General features: G+C 41.9%; 1 protein-coding gene across 1 annotated transcript in view; it reads left to right on the forward strand.

Moving 5' to 3' along the window:
- PDIA5 (protein disulfide isomerase family A member 5) overlaps window positions 1–22255 on the forward strand; it is a 103018-nt gene that overhangs the window by 30369 nt on the left and 50394 nt on the right. The window contains exons 6-11 of the mRNA XM_080399768.1: window positions 5201–5293; window positions 6555–6615; window positions 10405–10472; window positions 15062–15153; window positions 15258–15329; window positions 19828–19964. Coding sequence (XP_080255894.1) covers window positions 5201–5293; window positions 6555–6615; window positions 10405–10472; window positions 15062–15153; window positions 15258–15329; window positions 19828–19964 — 523 coding nt within the window. The remainder of the gene's footprint in view (window positions 1–5200; window positions 5294–6554; window positions 6616–10404; window positions 10473–15061; window positions 15154–15257; window positions 15330–19827; window positions 19965–22255) is intronic.

Genomic DNA, 22255 nt, shown 5'->3' on the forward strand with positions numbered 1-22255 from the left:
TTGTTCCAGACCTTCCTTTTACAGCCAGAGTTGTGGGGGACTGATGAGGGGACTGTCTTGGAAGCGCACCCTGGCTTGGGTCATCCATTCAGCCTGTATTTAGGGTTGCATGCAGGATTTTTCTGAGGTGGGACGAGAAGGACCACGTATCTTCCCATCTCCTGCAGCAGAAATCTTGCCTGGCGCTAGGAAGGACAATATTAGATACCCAGCCTAATCAGCAGGTTCCTGAAACTCCTTCTGTACTTAGTGAAGAAATGTACCTGGTGAATTTTTTTCCCTCTTGGTGGGTGATTGGGTCAAGGGAGACTTGTTATGTTTGGGTGATTTGAACAATGCAATGCACGTGTCTTTCCTGCCCTCCATAAAGTGCTGCAACCAGGAATTAGTGCTGTGACTCTGTCTTACAGATCAGATCGGAAAGCATCTGCAGAGCCCCAGGGGGCGTTGGGCTGAGAGGCAATCATAGCACAAGAGGAACCATACCGTTTATTCCTTCAGTGGCTGTTTTGTTATGAGCATTTCCCCCTTCCCCTTTGCCCTGGCAGCTGGAGAGAAGGAAGCAGCATCCTGTGGACAGGGATGTGGGATTCCAGTATGACTGGAAGATGGATTTTGAAGCTCACTCACTCTAAGAGCTCCAGTCTTTCTTCATTTAACTGCCCCTGTGAAACCAGCTGCTAATGATTTACAGGTTGGACACTGTATCAGAGCTGGGCAGTGGTTAAATAACTCAGCTGAGTGTTTACTTGTTCTTCTGCTCACAGCTGCCTGAATAATTTCTGTATTTCTCCCTCTGTACCACTTCTCCCTGTTTTCTTGTGTTGAGGTGGTGACCCTTGTTTCTCTCTCAGCTGTGTTTGTCAGGAGTCTCCTAGTACATTACAAACAGCGAGCAGCAGAGCAACACAATTATGTAGGGTATCATAGTTATTTTACGGACAGGTGGACACACTGAAGAACAGGGAGATTAAAGGATTTGTTTCACATGATTCAGCAAGCTAGTGGTAATAAAACTTGGATCTTCTTTCCAGGCATCCAGTAGACATATATTAATATATGTATGACATTTTGGAGAATGATGGACACAGTTTTGAAGAATTGTAAAAGGATTCTTCGGAAGTAATCGGCAATTTAATAGATGTGGCTGATCCAGCTGATAGTGTACTTGGTTTTTTAAGAAAAGCTTTTAATATCTTAAAGTAACTAAATCCTTATGTAATTAGCAGAGATGCCCTTGTGGGTTTACTGTTAGAAAAATGAGGAATAAAGCATATTCCAGTGTTCACAGTGAGGGGAAGTTAGTTAGCAGTCAGAACCTCCTGCTGCTGAGACCTGTGCTAGGATCTAAGCTGTTTGGGCTATTTGGTAAAGAGAGATGGACTGCAAGATAACAAATCTCAGTGGTGCAAAACTGTTAGGAGTAGTTTTCAAAAAGTATTTCCTAGTCTTTGCAGAAGGGCTTAGGTTCTCACAATACCAAGTGGTTTGTCAATATGAAAGTAGGAACTTGTAGGGTAATGAACGTGAGAGGGAAGGAAAGAACACCGCTCCAGCTGTGCTGGAGTAATGCATACTGTTGTAATGGGGTTTGGATTACCAGTCAGGGCAGCAGTTGGCTTGGAAATAAAAGTCAAATGATTAGGAAAGGAACAGAGAAGGGAATAGGAAGTGTTATACCACCATTTGAGTCCATTGGGTTCTTTCATCTCGTGTTTTGTAAATTATTCTGGTTGCCCCATCAAGTGAAAGGTGTAAAAGTATTGCAGAAGGATGATCAGATGGTGCAGGTGGCCTGAATATGTACGTGAAGATTCTTGGGCTTGGAAAAAGGGACAACTGGAAGAGATTGGTAGATATTTGTATAACTCTGAGTAGCTTGAAAAAGGAAACGATTACCTTCCCCCCCCCCCCCCCCCCCCCCCCCAATTTGGGTGCAGTGGTGTTTTGGGACAGCCAGTTTGAAACAAATGACTATACAGTGTTTGAAAAAAAACCCAAACTTGTGGAACTTACAGCTATGTGTTGTGAAAGCCAAGAATTTAGGAGTCTTAAAAACAGTTTTAGGTAGTCATAAAGGATAGATCGATTGGCAGTTAGCAAGCACAGAGGTCCAAATACAACAGCTGGTGCAGAGTTCATAAACTGAATTACTTTTTGCTAGCAATTGAGAGCATATACCAGTGTATGCTATTTAAGAATGGTACTAGTGTAGTTCCCCACCCCCTCCCCCCCAAGTATCTGTAGTCAGCTGCTGTTGGAGACTTAAGCATAGATCAATCTTTGACCTTAACTGATAGGTCTGTTCATATGTTGCTTTAGCCACACCATGTCCTAATCCTCAATAGTGCCTTAAGGCTAGTATCCAGACTTTGTTTATTACATGATGAAACCTCTTCTGGAGGATAAAGTACAGGCAGAGTTTTACTTGCCTTCTAAAATGGAGAAAACTCATTGAAGTACAAATCTGCTCAGTACTAGCAAACGGAATAGACTAACCCAGTAAATTGGTTGTGCTCTAAACTGAATCCTTTTCAAGTTTGCTCTTACTAGGTGTATGTGTATGAAATCAAGGGAGGCCTTTTTATTAGCATCCCTACTGCATTATACTTCAAAGGAGTGAAAAGTACAGGGATGTGTTTGTGTGTGTATGTATTTTTCAGGTTAAAACCTAGGTCCATATATGATAGCCAGCTATTATGCTGTTAAAACTTGCTTGCTTTTAGCAACATAGGCTGGATGAAGCCATGCCCTGTGCTCTACTGAATTGCTGGTTAAAGTTCAAAGCTGTCACAGGGGTTCGGGCAGTGGGCTACAGTCCATCGTGGCTCAGTGCCATGGGGTCAAAGTGGGTCCTGACCATGTCATGGCAGGACAGGAGCATAGCTGATTCTGTGGGGGATTGCTGTGGCCTGGATCTTGCTCAGGTGTCTAACCCAGCAGCCTGGGGACCGCTGCTTTTCTGTGATTAGAAGGAGGTGATTTGTTTGGGGCTGGGGCAGGCGGGGGTGTCTTTCCTATTTAAAGACACACAAGACATTCTCTTCACTGCATGGAGTAATGAGCGCAAGGCAACATGCTGCCTGCTCCTGCCAGAAGACATTACACATCTAATTTTTTCAGTCTTGGCTGAGAGGAAGAGGCTGGATGAATTAAATCTCTTTAATGCACCATCCTCTAACCACATCTGTTTCTACATGACTGAACTTGGCATGCAGGAATTCTTGAAACTAGCAGAGTCAATTGCACTCATTAGCTGTTTAAAATGTGGACCCCTCTCTCCTCCTCTCCAGTGTATAGTTGAGGTCTGTGCAGACTGAGAGTGAGCTTGATGTAGCTTTCCTAAATGTAGAACATCTCTGCTGCTTTGTCCTGTTCTCTCCTTTCCCCATGTATTATCAAATCTTCTTAGAGCATCATTTGGGATGTTAATGCCTCTAGTTTTAGAGCTTTTGCAACTGTAAGTCCATTATAAATTACTACTTTTGTTTTTTTTTTTTTTTTCTCTAGCTAGCTCCTTTCTCTGCTAATGCCATATTAAAACGAATTTCTTCTCCTTGAAGTGTTTGTGGTCCCTGCATTACTACCTCACCCCTTAGGTCTTCTTACTGTGTACATTAAGTGCTTTGCTTGCTGTCTAGTTACTAATATATGCTGCCTCTTGTGATAAGACAAATCTTTTCAATATTAGCTGTGCAAGTAGACAGAAATATAAATGCAATAAATGGATCCTGCTGTAAGCTCTGAATCCTCCTGAGCCTTGCAGTACCAACTGAGATGCAAGAAAATGAGCTGAACTCTACTATCTGTTGATAAGTTTTTGGGATGTTTTACTAGAGCAGCCCCACCAAAGGCAGAGAGCTGGCAAAAGCATCTCTGAGACATTCAGCAGCATGTGTCACTAGGTGTGCTGCTAACCTGATCTTGAGAAGGTGGAGTACAAACCTAGGCTTTTAGAGAGATACTCTTGGTGTGTGATAGTATATATTCAGCTCTGCTCTTCACTCACGAGCTGATTTGGCAAAATATGCCATGGGCTGAAAAAGGCCTCAGTGAAGCTTTTCTATGCTCCAGCTCCAGGGAAGTTCACTTAGTGCTGTGGCAGCAGCATCCACTCACTGTTACATAGAAGGAAGCTCCTCGTGGACCTTGGTATGTTACTGGTGTGGCAGAGATCCTGCCTTGGAGTGGACACCTAGCTACAAACAATGCCACAGAGGAAGAAATGGGATCAGTCTGTGTGGTGAATGAACGCAGAATACCAAGTAGTATGTTTCCAAGAGCACAAATGTCTGAGGATAACAGTGATCAAGCCTGTGCTTCCATGTACAGCTGGAATGAGGGGCAGTGTGACTCTGCTGGAATCCATGGAGAGCATTTCATTGCCTTCGGAGGGCTGGAGTTTCTGTCAGGCAGAGGCTGAAATCAGAACCATCAGAGAGTATTTCCTTATGATAAAGAGGGTATCTGGTTTACCGAAACAGATTGTTCGTTGTGTGTCAGTCAGGTAAACCAGTCATAAAGTATGTGTGCATGTGTACTTTGCAGCTTACATATTCAACAAGCTGAATCCTAGGTTCTTGTATTTCCCACTTCTCTTGTCATGTTTACTTCTTACTCTCCTACTTAATACCCATTCAGTACAGTTTCTAGGTAGATGGGTCATAGAGGAAACTATTGGTGGGTTATTCTTCCTTTGACCAAAGCAGCAGTTTGATCTTTGAAGTGTGACGTTCACTGCTTTTGCTCACAGCGAGTGTCAGTGGGCCCTCCAACTAGTCCTGTTGGATTCAAAGGCTGCTCAGATATGGTGAAGGGCATGGGAACCTGACCTCAACATAAAGAGAAATCTTTCCTGCTAAGCCAGGAAGTAGGTATGGAAGCGTTATGTATCTAGTACCATTGAAACGGCTCTCTGAAGGATTCTTGAAGCTACTGTTTGTGTATCGGTCTACTTCCACACTGTTTTCCTCAGTTTTATAGTGGAAATGGGATATCAATTGTGAGGAAGGAATGCACACACGTGTGACTTGGTTCTGCAATAGATTTGTGTTCATCTGCATCAGAGCAGATGCATATATGCGCAGAAAAGCAAACGTGCTAATTGGATGGGGTTTGCATGACAGCATGAGTTTGAGATTTAATGTCTCATGGTTTCCATTCGTTTTGCTTTAAAAACTTTTTCCCCTGTTTGTTACAGTCTATGGTGGCCTTTCTCAAGGATCCAGAAGGCGCTCCACTGTGGGAGGAGGATCCCGAAGCCAAAGATGTTGTGCATGTTGACAGTGAAAAGGTACATTAGCTGGATCGATGTTGTATGTGTTTTATAAATACATGGGATGAAGGGAATGTCTATGTTTGTGTTAACTCTTAGTGAAGCACCATTATTTCCTTTTTTAGGAAGGAAAGTGTAACGCACCCAAACTGTTTTAGGTGACTTGATAGAGTATGTGGATTGTGGTAACTATAAAGTGTTCTGCTTCTCACCTTCCTCTCCCCTATGTGTGGTCATGCTATTAGTCTGCAGCTACATGGCAGGTATCAAAGCATTGTGGATTGTGTGGCAGAAGAGACCTGTTTGTCTCGGGTGTAGCGGCTTGCAAGATGCAGTCACTGCAGGGTGCCAGTAGGAGGTAAAATGCTGCTCTTGCAACTGCAGGTGGTTGTTAAACCTTGGGTTCCTTCATATACCTGAAGTTGTCTGGAGCAGGAAGGAACAGGATCCATATCTTCAGGGATTTAACCTTGTACAGTAACCGTCCTCTTATTTTTAAGTGGGAAAGCAGCAAATATGATGAGACTACCTTAAAAAACCAGTGCCACTATAGAGCTACCCATTATATTCTTTCTAATATAATCAGCTTGGTCTTTTGTATTAGTTTCTTAGTCTGTATATTTTTAAAACTTTAATTGATTAGACTCTAGCTGGTATTTCATAAAAGGCCTTTTCAATTTTCTAGCTTTCATTTTTAATATTAGAAACAGTTATTTTGACATTCAGTTTTTGTAGGAAGATTAATTTTTAATGTTCACCCTCTGTAGTCTATTACAAGCCTTCCAAGGGTTGCATTCAATTTGAAAACTTCATCTGGTTTCTCTATCATGCTGATACTGAAAAATCTTTTTTCATGGCTTCTAATACCTTCAGCAAGGTTTCATAGTGTATAAACTGAACTTGTTTTGTTTATTATTGAGTCTGACTTTTTAGAGTATGGCTTTTTGGATGAGTCAGGGAAGAAAAAATTCCCAGTCAGAGATCCTGCAGTGAGAATGAACCAAACCATGCAACTTCCACATCTCAACAGTGAAGATACTGGTCTAGGATATTTAGCATATATTCAGATCTATAATAAATTTTGCCATCTTCTTTCAAATTAAAATTGAACAAGGAGAAGAAAGTAGTCTTGTCTGTTAGAAAAGGTGACCCCTCTTCCCTCAAATAAATGAGCCTATATTCTACGGATACATATATTAAATTTTTTGAAGTAGTAACACAAATAATGAGGCATCCATGTGTACAGGCTTGTTTTTATTTTCTGTGGTTCGTTCTCTAGGAATTGAGAAGGCTTCTGAAGAAGGAAGACAGACCTCTTCTGATGATGTTCTATGCCCCCTGTAAGTAACAGCATGTCCTGTCACCTCCATCTCCCTTCTCGACTGAGAGATGTCCAGGTCTGACTAGAAGCTTCACCTGTCCTTCACTAATGCCATCTTGTCCTATCTTTATCATTCAGCTCCTTGTGTTGTTCTACCTGTTTGTCCTCAGTTTTCCCTAGTTGCCCATCGCTTTTATCCTAGTCTTGCCTCTTCTTGTGATGATGCCTCTCGCTTAACGTTCCTTTAAGCAGCTGCTTTCTGTAATTTCTTTACCTGTTGACCTTTCTAGATTTGTGTTGTACAAGGCAGAAACACTGTATGCTGAGTGCATAAGTGTTAATACATCTGCTTGAGAGTGCCTAGCCCTCTGGCATGTATGGAGCTCTTACTTGCAAATGGGTGTTGCTCATGCTTTCTACTTTTGCAGTTTGGGCCATAGATGAGACAGGCTGGTTCCATGCAAGCAAAACATCTCTAGAGGAGGCCATGGAGTTAAAACCCAACAACTTATTTGTTCTTCCTAACTGCAGGCAGAGGGAACAGTGCAGTGGTCAGGAGCAGGAATATCTTTCCTACTCCACTGTGTTCCTACCCACACAGGCAGGAGAAACTTGATTACAAGTGGGATTTCACAATGGCAGCAGGAAGGAAAGAAAAGAGCATACTGGAGTCATTGAATTAGTTTTGTGACCTTGGCCTTGTATTGCTGCTACCTTGTCATTGCATTGGCCACTTATTCCTTAATTTTGCAGATTTAGAACTGCTTTTTTGTGTTTCCTAGTGACTGGTATGTGAGAGGCTTTCCAGCTCTTCAAAAAAAGATGGTGTTGCACTGGAGTTGTTGCTCAGATGGAAAGCAGGGGAGCCATGTGAAGGGAATGAATGTGTGACCTAAGCTAGAAAAGGCTCCCAGCACTGCCCTAATAGGGAAATAGATGTTAGGCACCACTAGCAATTTGTTGGCTGATTCTCTTTAAAACTGTGTCCCTTGGCAGCATTATCTGGTGTTTCTTAGTGTATTTTCTCTTGTAATTACTGCCTGAAATGCCATTCTACCTTTTTAGTCTCATCTGAGTACTGCCAAGATAGCCAGAATTGTCCAAGACTTAGTTTGATGCACCACTAAGAGAATGTTTTTTTCCTGTAATTAGTTGCAGTTCTGTGCCTTCCAACTCTGCAGCAGGATGGTCCTGCGTGGCCTGGCATGACACGTGGTCCTTCCCAGTAGCTGCTGCTGCATTAGCATCAGCGGGAGACGATACGCCTGCCTCTGCCTGTAAATCGCCCCTTTGGGGAGAGTTCAGCTGCAGAGTGCTTTCACAGTTTACCTGCATCACGAATAATTGTTTTCCACAACTGAGTCTCTCCCTGGAATGTGCCTTATCTAACCCTTCATTCTCTTTGAACCATTCCCCCAGAAACCCTCCTCCTTCCAGTTTCTCTCCTTTGAAGTGGCAAAACACCTGCTAGTCTTCAGTGCTGTAATACTTCTGCTGCTTTCTAAACTGCTGTGAAGGAAGCCTACTTGTAAGGTGTTTTTTTTCTCCCCTCTGATTTTGCAGTTCATAACTCCCTCATCTTTTATTTAATACACAAGGCCTTCTAACTTGGTTCTTATCCAGTTTTTCTTTTCTTACTCCTGTTACTGGAGACAGGATATAGTTGCATTAAAATACTGGCTTTGGGCAGCTGAAGTTACAGGTTACATACAGGTGTTACCTTTCATAACTGGGAGCAGCAAATCAAGGCTGGTCGCTAAAAGAAGTTCTGCTTTACTTTTAAGAGGTGACTTGAGGAGGTCTTTAGCATGAGAGGAAGTGAGAGGCTTTGTCTGGGAAGCTGTGGGGAAGACAGCTGCATTATTTCTCTGCTTTGTTGGAGGCACGGGCTTTAGATTCATTGTGGCAGATTCATAGGAAATGGGCTCTTTCATTATGTAGCAGTGCAGAAGGAGATGAAAGCTACTGCAGACTTAAATGTAGTTTCTTCAGTATTTCAGGAGTACTTGGTCTGGGTAAAACGACTCTGAGCAAAGACATGCTTTCCTTTAGAAGATATTACCTGCCATTTGGAGACCATTCACTGTACTTCTGGACCTATATTATAAAGTCAGACAGCACTAAATATGAAAAAATAGGTATACTTAGAGGCATTCAGATTTATTTCTAGTTAACACTGTCAAAAGAAGACTCCTGTAGGAAATGGTCTGGATCTGGCAGCAAAAAGCAGCTGTTTACAACATCATTGAAAACAGGGCTTTAAAAATGGAAGTGTTAACTAGTGGAAAAAGTAATGTGTGTGTTTAAGCCCTGCACTTTTGAGACAAAATAGAAGAAGAAACACAAGAAGAAAAAAATAACTTTTATGCTTGTATAGGGATATATGGGGCTTGACAGTGTCCTGAACAGTATAACCCAGAAATGTGTGGGCAGGAGGGGTACCGAAGTGGGTTTGGGAGCAGAGCTCTGAGGCAGCAGCAGAGCTGGGAATGGAAGGATGGTAGGGGTGATGGCTGGGTGGAGGAGGCTGGTACGTGCCTGTGCTCCAGAAGGGAGTCCAGGGAGCAGCAAAAGGTTGAAGAGGGGAAGAGAGGGAAATTGGTAGCTGGGGGAGTTTAGGGCCTGAGGCTTCTGAAGAGAGAAGAAACAGAGGACCCAGAAGACGGTGTTGACAACTCGTATCTTTTAATGTCTGCCCAGTGGTTTGGTTGAAGCTGCAAGACCTCAGTGGGCCTCAAATGAGTGGTCTGTGCCCACCAAGAAATAGTCATTTTGACCAGCACTAATTTAACAACCTCACTGGCAATTTCAGCACAGAGATCAAAGGTGGAAAGACCACAGAAACAAGAGCTCTCTGTCCTTTGATTAAAGGATGTTCCTCCAAGGCATGCTGATGTGATCCTAAACCAATGGCTGCAGAATCTGTTCCTCCTTTCTGGAAGATACTTTCAAAACTATCATCTCTTCACCAGAACAGAAGCGTTGACTACAGTCCCGTGGTGGATCCAAGAGTTTCCACAATTAAGTGTCTGGAGTGTTTGAGCAGAGCTTCCTTTCTTTTATGCTGCCTGCACTCCTGCCTCTTCCCCTGTGCATGCACACATTTTACTTGGCAGGGGTAAAACCTGCTGCTTATAAGGTGATTTACTGCTAATCTGCTTACAGTCAGAGCATCGCCAAACAGCTCTTAGAACTCTCCAACTATACATTAGTGGTCTTCCTCACTTGCCTTTTGTCTTTTCCTCAGTGCATAAAGTTACTGTATCTTACAAAGGGTGTTGCTTCTTCCCAGTTACGACTTCTCAATTAACAGAGCACTGTTTTAACTTTTGATGTCTGCTTAATGTGTTTATGCAATGCTTCTCAAATTAATTTCAAAGACTTGTTAAGCTGGGGTGAACCTGAAGTACCTCTCCCCATCCCTTAAAGACCAGAAATGCACGAAGCTCTTTGGTTTGAGTTCACAAGCATGACATCTTCCATTGACTTTGATGTGTGAATTTCACCTTATGTTCCCCTCTGGGCTCAGCTCAGAACCTGAGGAATGTAAAATGGTGTTACTCTTTCCAAAACTGGGTTGAGAAATAAGTATGAAAATTAATAACATGAAAAACATGGAAAAACAGCTACATGTAACAAGAAGTAACATTCTTAGAAAATAATAATTACTTAGTGAAACAGGTGAATTTTGTTTTATTTTGTTTTAAATTTAAAACCATGTTGTTTCGTGTGCTTTGGAACATAAATCCTGTAGGACTGGCTGAATAGAGTTGTTGGCATATTACTTACACAATTTCTTTTTTATCAGGGTGTGGTGTTTGTAAGAGAATGATGCCATCTTATCAGCAGGCAGCCACAGAACTGAAGGGTAAATATGTAAGTGAGAAGATAAGATTTATATGAAATTTTAAAAATCCTTTTGACGCTTCTTTGAGTATTTAAAACCACAGATATTTGTTGAAGTGGGGAATTTTTAAGCAAGTGGAAACAAAACAGAAATGAATGACTTTGCTCCACATCCCTTCAGGATTGTCCCTTGGTTTTTATTCTTTTTAAAACTTTGGAGAATGAGGTGTTAACTCGCTTTCCCTTTAGATAAAGTGTAGTTCTTGCCGTGAAAGAAAGGGTTTGTGTTTAGACTCTCATTTGTGAGTTTGTAGTCCTTTTGAGTTCATTTTGGCAAAGATAAAAAATGTTTGCCGTAATGGGTTTGAATCAGCTTTTTGGCCTGACGTTTCATAGCAGGGTCAAGGGTGGATGCCCTTATAGTAATCATTAATCCAATTTTTTAGTGGAGAATCACATTGTCATGGGAGGGGGATTTCCCTACGTTAGCTACTGATTGTCCTCCTAGCCACTAAGCGTAAGCATTAATAAAGTTGTGCAGTTTTACTATAGCTCTGCCAACAAAGTTAGCATTCGTACCGCATTGAAATGAAAGTCAGTTTTGACTGCAATAAAATCCATCAACAGCAGTCACAATAATTTAGTTACCTGTTTGTACTAATACGGCTTATTGATCTCTCTAAGCAATTCAAAGGCATTTCTCTAGTGAAGATTTTATAATGTGCTTAATGTATAATTTGTATTATACCAATAATACATGAGTGACAAAGAAATGAGACTGTTTCATGGCTTCAGCTGGATTTGGTCTGACTCTGACTGTTGGGTCATTCACTGTTGAGCTTACAGGTTTCCTCAGGAGAGGCAGTATGGGACGAGGAAAAGATGAAGCACTGTGGTTCCTTGCTAGGGCAGCTCTGGCCATTGCTGCTCATAAGCGCCGAGTGCTGTCAGACTCCCTCACGCTCTCCCAGCTATTTGTTTTTCAGAAGAGTTTTCTCTAAATCCTTGTTTGCTTAGGGCTGAAACGAGTGGGAGTTGTTCAGATCTATTTAGGACGTGGTACAACCCTTGAAGATATTTTCAAGAGTGTTTTCATCTAGCCAGGCAGCACTCTAATGCCATCTCCCCTTGGCGGCTAGCGTGCTGCCGTCCTTGGGAAGGCACTCCTGTCCCCCGTGTGGGCACAGTGCGGGGTGTGGAGTGGGCCGGAATTGGGAGCGTAAAGGATCTACTGCAGAGGTAGCGCCAGAGAGGAGGCATGCTGCAGAGCACTGCGTTCTCCTGCAATTATCCCTTCCTGGTCCGTGTGCAGCTTGATTTACTACAGAATTTAGACTCCGGATCTATTCTAGTTCCTTCCTCACTTGGAAGTGGTTTCTGTAGATCTGAGCTAATCCTGCACAGCTGAGTGCCAGGTCTGTGGCACAGCTCTGAGACTGGCAGCAACTGTGCTTGATGCTGCTCAGGTAAGGGGTGCTTTTTGTAGTGGAGTGGTTTTAGTGCAAGATCAGTTCAGAGGAAAGCCAAGTTACGCCACTGCCACCCGTGTCTTTCACAAAAATCAGTCTGTTCATCTAAAGTTGGCCTCATTAGTTTCCTGAGTGGGATGTGTACACAGTTTGTCATTTCTAAAGTTAACTGTACTCGTCATAAATTATCCATGGGGTACCTTAGCGCGATGGTGACCTCTAGATCAGACTTTGCTGGAAAGTTTATGATTGGTTTGGATGAGCTGAAGGTTTGACCTTTTAATCTGACCTGTCATTAGCTATCAGGATGTGCCAGGCTTAAAAGCGATTATTGCTATTATATAGCAGGAAAATTAAGTACAGTATTGGCTGGTTCATAGGTCCTAAAAATGAAAAGGTGAACTGTACCTGTCACTGGCTGCTGTGTTCTCTTGGGACTGGTTGCTTCTTGTCCTGGCTCTATTAGGGAGAGGAAGGCAGTGTGGCATTTTCAGTGGTATGTTCGCTTTAGATCTTGCAGTTCCATTACACCCAGTGCAGAAGGAAAAAGAAGCTCTACATTGTAAGAGGATGGCTTCTTTTATCCTTGATATGAGAGATTCCTGTGGTTTGTGGGTGGGATGGGCTCTGCTGAGTGACTGTCACTGATGCACTATGGCCTCAGTGCAGGGAGGAGCTAACTGGTGGTCAGCAAAGCACTTTAGCATCTCCTTAATGCCTGTGGACTTCATGAGTGTGCCAGAATGCTTTACTCAGTAAAGACTGGCTTGAGCCTTTACTTAAGCGCTTTCCTCCTTTGGTGCTTGTCTCATGGTGGGCTTTTTTCTTGTTTTTTTTTTTTTTTTAATAAAAACATGAGACTTCAGAAGCATAAAATTCCTATGCTTATTTCAGATATCAAATAAAGGACAAAAAATTCTCTTTATTAAACTTGGTTTTAGGAAGGCTTCAAGTAGTGGTGTGCGGTACCAATTTGGGAGCAATCCAGTCAAGCAAAACTGTGAAGGAAGGGAGAGGTGACAGTAGAACAGGAATGGCCAGAAGCTCAGAAGACATGGCCAGCTGGGAAATGTTCAAAGTTCGTTTAGGTTATAGGTAGCTTGGTGGGAGGGATTGAAAGATGTCAAATGTCACTGCAGAGGTGAGAGGAATAAACTGATTCTTGTGGCTATTACATGAGGTAATGGACTTAAATTGAAGTCAGGGTTGTTTAGTTGTTTGGTGAAAGCAAATCAGCTGAACATCTGGCAGGAGCAGCTTAGGTATAGAGTGTGGATCCTGGCTGTGGGTAGTAGGTATATTTTGATTGGTCCCTGACAGCCTGATGTTACATAATTCTGTGGCTATAGGCCAGCTAAAGCTGTCACTTCTGTCATTAAAAAGTAATCCCGTTGTAACAGGCTTTTTTGCTTACTAAGCTTCGTACGATATACAAACAACATAATGAATCCAAGTTACTGACTTGTATCAATCACTGCAGGCTGGGTGGACACAGTGACATTGTAGCAGAGTACCTGGAATGGCTGAGAACATTCATTTAAGACCTAGGAAACCCCCTGAAAGTTCATGGCAGGTGTGAAATCTGGTAGACTGGTGTTTATGAGGGAATTAGTTGATGAACCTGGTTCTTGCTTTATAAAGCAACCACTGTGTCTTGATCCTATTGCATTTACCTGTCCTTAAGTGGTGATATGGGGGTTAAGGGAAGGGGAGAATTGAGTCTAGATAATCTCATATGAATTAAGTCAATCTGGTTGTTGGAACTACAAGGAAAATTCAAAGAGACTTGGCCAGACAGTGTAAAACCTATTTCTGTACTCTTTTCAGTTAACTTTCCTTTATCCTTTCTCAGGATAGGGGAGAGAAAACAAAGTATCTTTTTGTGGATTTCTAGCACATTCTTAGAAAAGGTTGACCTTCAAATGAGGATTTTCTGCTTTAAGATTTATTTCATGCTGGCTCTGAGCACATTTGGTTGGTCTGTGCAGTTTGCTGCAGTCAGGAAACTGGTATTAAATTGTGATGTGGTATTTCAGCTGGAAGGAGAAAATCCTGTTTTGGGAGGAGGAAGGAGGAGGGGTTTGGATTAAGACCCTGCTGCTAAAATGATTTAAGCTGTCAATGCTATAAACTAAGTTAATCATGAAGTGGTATCTCAGCAATTCACTGGCTGCAGGTTTGACAGCAGAATAACCTCTGTGTGAATCCTACACCCACAGAAACTCAGAATCAGTACTGTCTTCAGATTTTCAGATCAGAAGTTTTTAGAAGATAGCTGGACAGGGCACAGGATAGTTTTCAGGAGCCCTGAGCCTGAAGCTTGGGGTGAAGGGCTTTTGAGGTAGAGGAAGGGTTGGGACAGAAGTAAGGAAAGTGGAGGAGAGGCCTTTTGTTTCACTTGCTCGTCTGAAAAGCTGCTATGCTTCTGCGCCCCTCTTTGATATCTGTAGGACAGGGTTAGTTCTTAAGTCTCGTTATACCCTGTCTGGTAAGTTAACATATTTAAAGCATATAAATGCCATGTGGTATTTCCTGAGTTTATGGAAATAGGGTACATAATACTTTTCCATCCAAATAATGCTGATTTCCCCATGCCATTCAGTAAGTCCATTTTTGAACTGGGATAATGCCAGTGCGTGGCTCGTTAGAGCTTCTCGACATTGGCTGAGATAGTAAATTCATTGCTGGAGTGGAAACTAGAGAGATGAGGGTGGAACTTCTTGTGTCCTAGCTAATGTTTGGATGCAAACTAAGCCATGTACTTGCAGAAGAAAAAAAAATCTCATTAGGCTTGTACTGTAGCTTAAAATCCAAATACACAAAGAATAGCACAAGTAGTGTCATTGAGAGAATTCCCTTTAGGTATTTCTGTTAGTGGGTGAATAAAAAGAAACAGAGATGCTTGCAGAACAAGGAGGAGGTGACAAGCTGATTGGGGTGGGCTTTCTGTGGACTAGACTGAAATATTGCTCTGTTCCCCCTTGTATAAAATCAGAAAAACTTCACTGCCTTTTACCAGAGATCCCCTTTCTTTAGAGTAATATGAATGAAGTCGGAACCTGTCCAGTTGTTTTTACTTAACTCTAAAAAAAAGTTATAATGTTCCTGCTGTATTGTAAGAATCAATATGATTGCGCTTTATTTTTTCAGGTTCTTGCGGGGATGAATGTTTACTCTGCTGAATTTGAAAGGATAAAGGAAGAATACAATGTCCGGGGATATCCTACAATCTGCTATTTTGAGTCAGTTACGTTTTGCTACTATTTTAGAAATAATACACTCAACTATAATTGCATGTTCTTATCTTCCAGGGCAAGGACTGAAACTTGTTTTGTTGCTTTAACAGGAAAGGAAAGTTCCTGTTCCACTTTGAGAACTATGGTGCTACCGCGGCAGATATAGCAGAGTGGCTGAAAAAGTAAGGCATTGAACTTCATGCACTCCACCTTTTATACACTCTTTGTTATTTACAGAATGTAATGGTTTAGGAGGAGCCATCTCTCCCTCATTCCCTCTTCTTGGAAGAACAAACAAAACTACCCTGCTGAGATTGGCTAAACTAGTACAGAGAGAGATTGCCTAATGTTTGGTTTTTAGCTTGCATGCCTTGCATTTCACAATTGCATTTCATCTCTAATAGGAGGAGACTGTGGACCAAGGTAAATGCAGATACACAGATCTCGGCTTCATTAAAAATGCCTGCTTAAACTTCCAGTGATCTTGGGTGCCTGAACTTAATACCTTGCAAAAGGTCTTGACTTTTTTTGTCTTATTAAAAAGGTATATACCACATGTGCAGTTCTCACTAGTTCTTCAGCCTTTACTTTAAAGTGTCTTACAGAGGCAAACCAGAGATCAAGGCAGCCCGTATTGCTAGTAATTTATAAGTCTGTCTTTCCTTTTACGGCACGAAGTGGTGTTGAAAGCATCTTGTTCTACCCAAAGCAAGCTATCTGCAGTCATAAATATTTGGGGGGCTGAATGAGCCTATGGGACTAGCAGTTGAGAGAGACAGAAAAATTGTGTGAGTGGGTGTATAGTGGCTCTTCAGCTGGTGCAAATTGCACATTGTCAGGGAAGCTGATAGAGCAGCTGGAGAGAGCAGAGATAGCATGGTGATGGAGAAATACAGTCAGCAGTTAGCCCTGGCTCTTGGGCATTATGTCATCTTTGTAATGCACCCTTGTTTGCTGCAGCCACAGAAATAATCTTGACATGAAGCTAATAGAAGGAAACAACTGCATGGGAAGGAACAGACAGTTGCAAACCATTGTGATAACATGGCTTAGATAAATTGGCTCAGAATAAATGTGTTTTACTGTACCAGTGGGGCTACTCTGGGAACATGCCTGTGGTTGGAGGTATCCCAGGGTCTTTAGCAGTGGTAGACTAGGTGCTTCAGGATTGGGAGCCCACAAGTGAAATAACAGCAGCTTTCCTGTTAGCATCAGAAGGTACAAACACTACAAGTGAGTATTTCCTAGTGGATCAAAGAAGAGGAATTTAGCCATAGTCTTTAAGTCGTATTTAGTCCATTAAGCCTTCAGATATAAATGATCTAGATGGCAACTCCAGCAATGCTGAGGAGATGATCAGCCATTGGAGCAAGGTTATGACTTCATCAGCTGTGTTTTATTATACTTTTCAGTTTTGCCAGGATGTGGTTATCTCTGGGATACCACATGTGAACCATTAGATGATTGGGGTGGTTTTTTTCCCCTGCCTGCCCACATAATGTCCAGATAATCCCTGTAATATGCAGTGCCTTTATATCAGTGCTGTGACACCAAGTGAACATGGCTATTGGAGGCAAAGCAAAACAGCTGCAAGCTCTTTCCAATGATAATCTCTGCTAACAAGCCACTGTAGGTTTTGGCTGATATTTCAGCAGTCCAGAGCTAAAGACAGCTGTTTGTCCTCACTTAGTGTTAGTGCATGCTTATTAGTTTCCCAAAAGATGATCTGAGCAGTAGCCTTCTTGCCCCTGTTCTGTATAATAAGTACAACTTTTAAGGAAACCACATTGAGAAATTACTCATACTTGAATTTTGCCAGTAATTGATGCTGCAATTAAAACCGTACATGGGGTAAATCCGCTATGTGCGTAACATTATATTACTCTGAGGAATCTGCAGTATAAGTAGTCAAATGGTATGGCAAGGGCTTTAGGAAAGCCAAAGAGCGTAATTAGATAGCTGCAGAGTGTATAGGCTATATTTCAGAGTAGAATAATATTGAAATAGTTTCAGGAAGTCACCCTGGTGCCAGATACTGCTCTGTGGAGCAGGGGTACAGCAGTGCCAGAATGTACATGGCAGCCTATGCTGAGGAAAGCCAGTGCCTTTTTATACTGTGCATGCATGTGTTATCATCGCAGATTCTCATAAGAGAATCCAGCAGACACTGAGCCATATGAAATGACCTATTTTTTGTGGACACTAGGTACACACTGAAGAAAAGCAATTGTTTCTCTTCCCTCTCCCCCTTCTCTATTTTTCCCCTCTAAATGTTACTGGTAAAGTGCTGAAAGTGATTACCTGTGCGAATTTGTGGGGAGGGCATGATATAACTTAATAAAGGATAGAATTATTTAAATTACTGAAAGGATGTTTTTCATCTTTTTTCCTCTGAGAACAAGAGCTGCTAGTTTGGAGGGCTCCAACACCTTTTCTTGTACTACTTATTGAAGGTGCTGCTTTCTTATGCTGGAGTGTGCTAATGCATCGGTCTTAAGGATACTTAACCTCTCTTGTCTTTCTAATAGGCACTAGCTACTATCTTGCGGAGTTTCAGACGTTTTCATGAGGAGATACAGAGAAACCATCATACAGCCTTACTCCAACTCACAGTGTTATTAACATGAGAGATGCTATCTTGTACATACCACAGTTTTAAAAAAATAATATCTGATTCATAGCTGTATCGGCCTGGATGGCAGGCAAGCCAGACAGTTTCTTGCTGCTTTTAGTAGCTGCTTAGTTTGTCTTGCTGTTTTTAAGGACTCCTCATGGGCCCTTCCTTAGCCCCAGCTATTCAGTTAAGTCAAGAACTTGTTCTCTGTTTTTAATTGAATTAGCTCTTGATAACTGTTCCAGACTTCTGTCATCCTATTTTTGGTCTTCAGGCATTGAGTGTGCCTTGTCTCAGTTGTAAATGAATTTTAGATTTTGCTTGTTGCTTCCTCCAGGCTTTGAGATGCTTCTTACCAACTCCTGTGTAGGCTTATTAGCATGCACAGCATTTTAAATTGGACCATTTAAATAAACATCCTGTGCCCTGCTCTACTAATTCTTTACTGAAATAGGCCATGCCAGGTCCTGCTGAAGAGTGTTCTCCCACTGCTTTGTAGCCACTGTGTCTATATTCATCATGCTCTGCCTACTCAACCCACCTCCCCTTCCAAATTCAGTAAGTGTCATGGTGTTTTCTGGAAAGCCTTCGCTCTGCCAGGATACCTGCAGGTTATTACTCTCTTACAGGCTTGGCAACAAGCAAACTGATTATCTACTAAGCTTTTAGAGAGTAAACTCTTGTGGATGGGGACCTACCTCTTTTTCTGTCTTGGCTGCTTGGCCAAGTGTAGCCCTGATCTCTGCTTTGGTGTTTGTTTCTTGGTTCGTTTATCACATAAGCAGCAGGAGAGGTGTGCATCACAGTTTTGCATGGATTGCTTAATATTCTTGGATCATACCCATTGCTTACATCAACAGATTTTGCTATCTGGATCTGTGTATCTTTCTATTGCCTTTTTTATCAAACTAGGCTTTCAGCCTAGAAATGAGCAAGGCAGGATAAACGAGTTATCATCCGTTTGCCATTCCTTGTTCCAGGCAGCTAACACAATAATACATTTTAATCAAAAACAGTAAATCTGCTTTCACCAGAGATGGGGTCACATCCAGACCTGTACATTGCCAAAGAATTTGGAAAATTTTGGGGGGTATTTGGAACTCGTTACTATGACTGGCAAGGATAAAATAGCTTCAAAGTCTGGCTCCAAATGTTCATATGTTTGGGTGTCCTTTATGTGAACACTGTTTTAATAAATAAAATGTCAGTTAGCACAGTTTAGTTTTCATCTGCCAAATTCTATTTTTAATGTATGTTAATAAAAGCCAAGAAAGTGGTTTAGTGGGCTGATGAGCACTGGATTGATCCAGAGGAGCTTGGGTTCCGTTTCCAGATTTGCCGCTGTGTCTTTGAGCAGTCTCTCTAGCTCTGATCTATCAGAGATGGTTAAACTCATGTGCAGTCATAGTGAAGTTGGTAGAACATGTCACTTGCCTTTTAGCTTACGCATACAGTTGAGTAGCTTTGCTGAATTAGGCCTGCAAGCCCACTGCAGAGTGAGGACATAACAGTACTTCTCCAGGTCACAGGATTGTTCAGGGTAAACCCATACGTTCCTGGGGAAATGGTCTGTGTAGGTAGCTTATGGTCCCAACACTGCACCTCCTTTTCCTGTCAGCCCGAATCATGCTGTCAGTATTCAAGGTGACTGGTTAGATTGACTGTTTCTGCTTGCAGCTTTTTTCTTTCATTTGCAATGGCTCCTGTGACCTACCAAGTGTGAATGTTGTGAGAAGGGGAGCATCCTGCTGAGGAGGGTAAAAGTAACAGAAAATGTGTCTGATTTCTGTAATGTAATAACCAAGCATGTAATAACCAACCCTTCCATTGCTGATCTGTCCTCGTGAGCTGCTTGTGGATATTCTTATTTTTTTTTTATTCCTCCTCTAGTTTTGTCAGTGTTTCAGTGCTTATGAGTTCTGGGTGGGTACAATTACAGAAGCTGTTGAGTAGGGTTAGTGTGTCATACATATACGGACATCTGCACAAAGTGGTTCTTCACGGTCCATCTTGTAGATGACTGCTTGGCACCAAAGAGCTGCTTTTAAGCTGTGTCTGTCTTGTAGCCCACAGGCACCTCAGCCACAGGCTCCAGAGACTCCCTGGGCAGATGAAGAAAATGCAGTTTATCACCTGACTGATGAGGACTTTGACAAGTTTATAAAAGATCATTCATCTGTGCTAGTGATGTTCCATGCACCATGTGAGTTTGGGTTTTTTTTTTCTATTCTGCACCCCAAGCCAAATGCTTGCTGACAAAACCAATGATGATTTTCTGTGGAGGTTTCACAGAGCTGTGAACTCTAAAGTCCAAGCTTTTCTTGTTTGTGATGATTGTTAAATACACAAGGCATGAAATGTTTGTGAATTTGCTGACTCCCAAGTTTAGGACAGAGATGTGCTGCTGGAAGTGACACTTCATAGGCAGAATCAAAACATAACTGAAGAGTGTAATGATGCTTGAATAGTCCTGAGGACTCGTGATTTTACAGCCTGATTTCCAATTTTCAGCTTGTCTTCTGTGGTAGTTGCTTTCAAAGCAGAGCCCTGGTTGATGGAACAACTCAACTTGAGAACCGTCAACTCCTGAGTCCCTGTTTGTGGCTGCTGTTGTGTCCTCTTGAGCATTTTCACTCCTCTGCCACAGTTTGTTCTATGGCAATGTTAAAGGGTGATGATCATTATGTATTGTGCTGAACTATGCTAAAACTTGATCTAAGTTCAGAAAGTCCCCAGGACTTTGAAAACTAATGCGGAGCTGACAGTGATACTGCTTACGGTTCAGCTGAGAATGCATTGGGCTGATTTTTTTTCATGACTTGAGGTTTTAGCTTGAGCAATAAAATACAGTGGGTTTCTCGCCTTCCACTTTGTTGGAAGAGTATGTTAACCACTTTGTTCACTTAGGATGAAACTAGTTTCAGCTACGTAGCTGGTTCTACCAATTCTTTGTGTCTGCAACGGAAGGTTCATGCTCACATCTACTATGCTGTGTGATGCAGTGTCTGTCTCTTCTTGCTGCTGTGCTGGCAGTTGCACTTGGGTGAGATGTTCAGTTTCATGGACACAGATTTGAAGGTTAGGTCTCTGGAGTCAGGCTGTGTGTTCACAGCTGAACAATGGAGGGTCTTGGCACAGCGGCTGAAATCCTGCTTCCCTTTAAGCCAGCAGGAGTTAGCTCCAAAATGCCTTTTTTGAAGGTCTGCTCATAAGACTCATTTGAAAAACATACCATGAATTTTCTTTGCCCAATAAAATGTCTAGGGATTTGATCCACTGAAGCAGGTGACTGACTGCCGTTTTGTTGCTGTGTTCACTGGATTATTTGTACTAATGAAAGTGGGACTGAGGACTAAAATGGTCTGAAAACCAAAACACAAGTAGCAGAACTGATGAAGCCTGGTTTGCCCAGGAGTTACCCTTCGTTACCCAAATCCTTCCTTCCTTCCCCAGATTTCCATGCACCCTGGTGTGCAAGTGACAGTATGGGCTGCTGCTCTTCGGGAGCTGTACACTTGCTGTTTGGCTGAGCAACTGCTGCCAAATAGAAATGTAACTGCGGAATTTCCCTCCTTTCCCTCTCTGTGCACAATGGCTTGTGATTAAGTTTCCTCTCTCTAGCCCTGGATTTCGGTATATTTACAGAGATCTAGTTGTATTTAAAAGCTTTGCTGGTTTTTGAGTTTGTAAAAGGGTAAAGGAGTCCAGTCCTGTATTTGGGAGGAGGAAAAGAGGGAAGAAATTGGCAGTTGTCTCTGCAAACCTTATTCGTTTAGGAAGTCAGATTAAGAGTAGATCAATACACACAACTGCAATCAAGTTTTGCAGTAAATTCAAGTTATTTATAAACCCAAACGGGGCTCTGTTCATTTTTTAGGTTTTTTTGTAATATTTTCTAAAACACAAATAATGCAATTTTAGGGGTATCAATATAGCATGACCTATTTGGAGAGGAGGGGCGCTTCCAGCAAGTTGTATTTTGTTCTGAGGGTCATTCTGTGCTAAGGTACAGCAGTACTTTGGCAAATGGTGTTTTAAAAGTAAATTAAATGCCTGGACTGGGCTGTTGCAATCTCCTGATAAACAGATTCCAGCTGCTCAGAATTGGGCTAAAGAATGCTCCTTGCCAGAACAACTCCATTTTAAATGCAACTTGAATATTTGGGGCATTTTATTTACATTCAGGTGGTAGTAGTATGCCTATGTGCAGAATCCAGCTTGTACATGTGTAGATCTGTGTTCGTAAGAATTCTCTCTGGGCATCCTCAGCAGAGTGTGTAAGGCTTACAAACTAATTAACAAAAGACAACTATCATAAATAGTTATCTCCACGATTAAAAGATCTTCTAGCACTTCTTAAATGTGCTAATGGAGTCACTTTATGAATATTAGGAGATAAATTACTCCAGTAAAACAAGCGGTATGAGGGTACATCTTACTTATTTTAACTTTGGTAGCTTAGGATGAGAAAGTTTTGGTTTTTTTTTTTCCTAA

The sequence above is a fragment of the Falco punctatus genome (assembly GCF_963210335.1).
Source record: "Falco punctatus genome assembly, chromosome: 8".
Classification (NCBI taxonomy): domain Eukaryota; kingdom Metazoa; phylum Chordata; class Aves; order Falconiformes; family Falconidae; genus Falco; species Falco punctatus.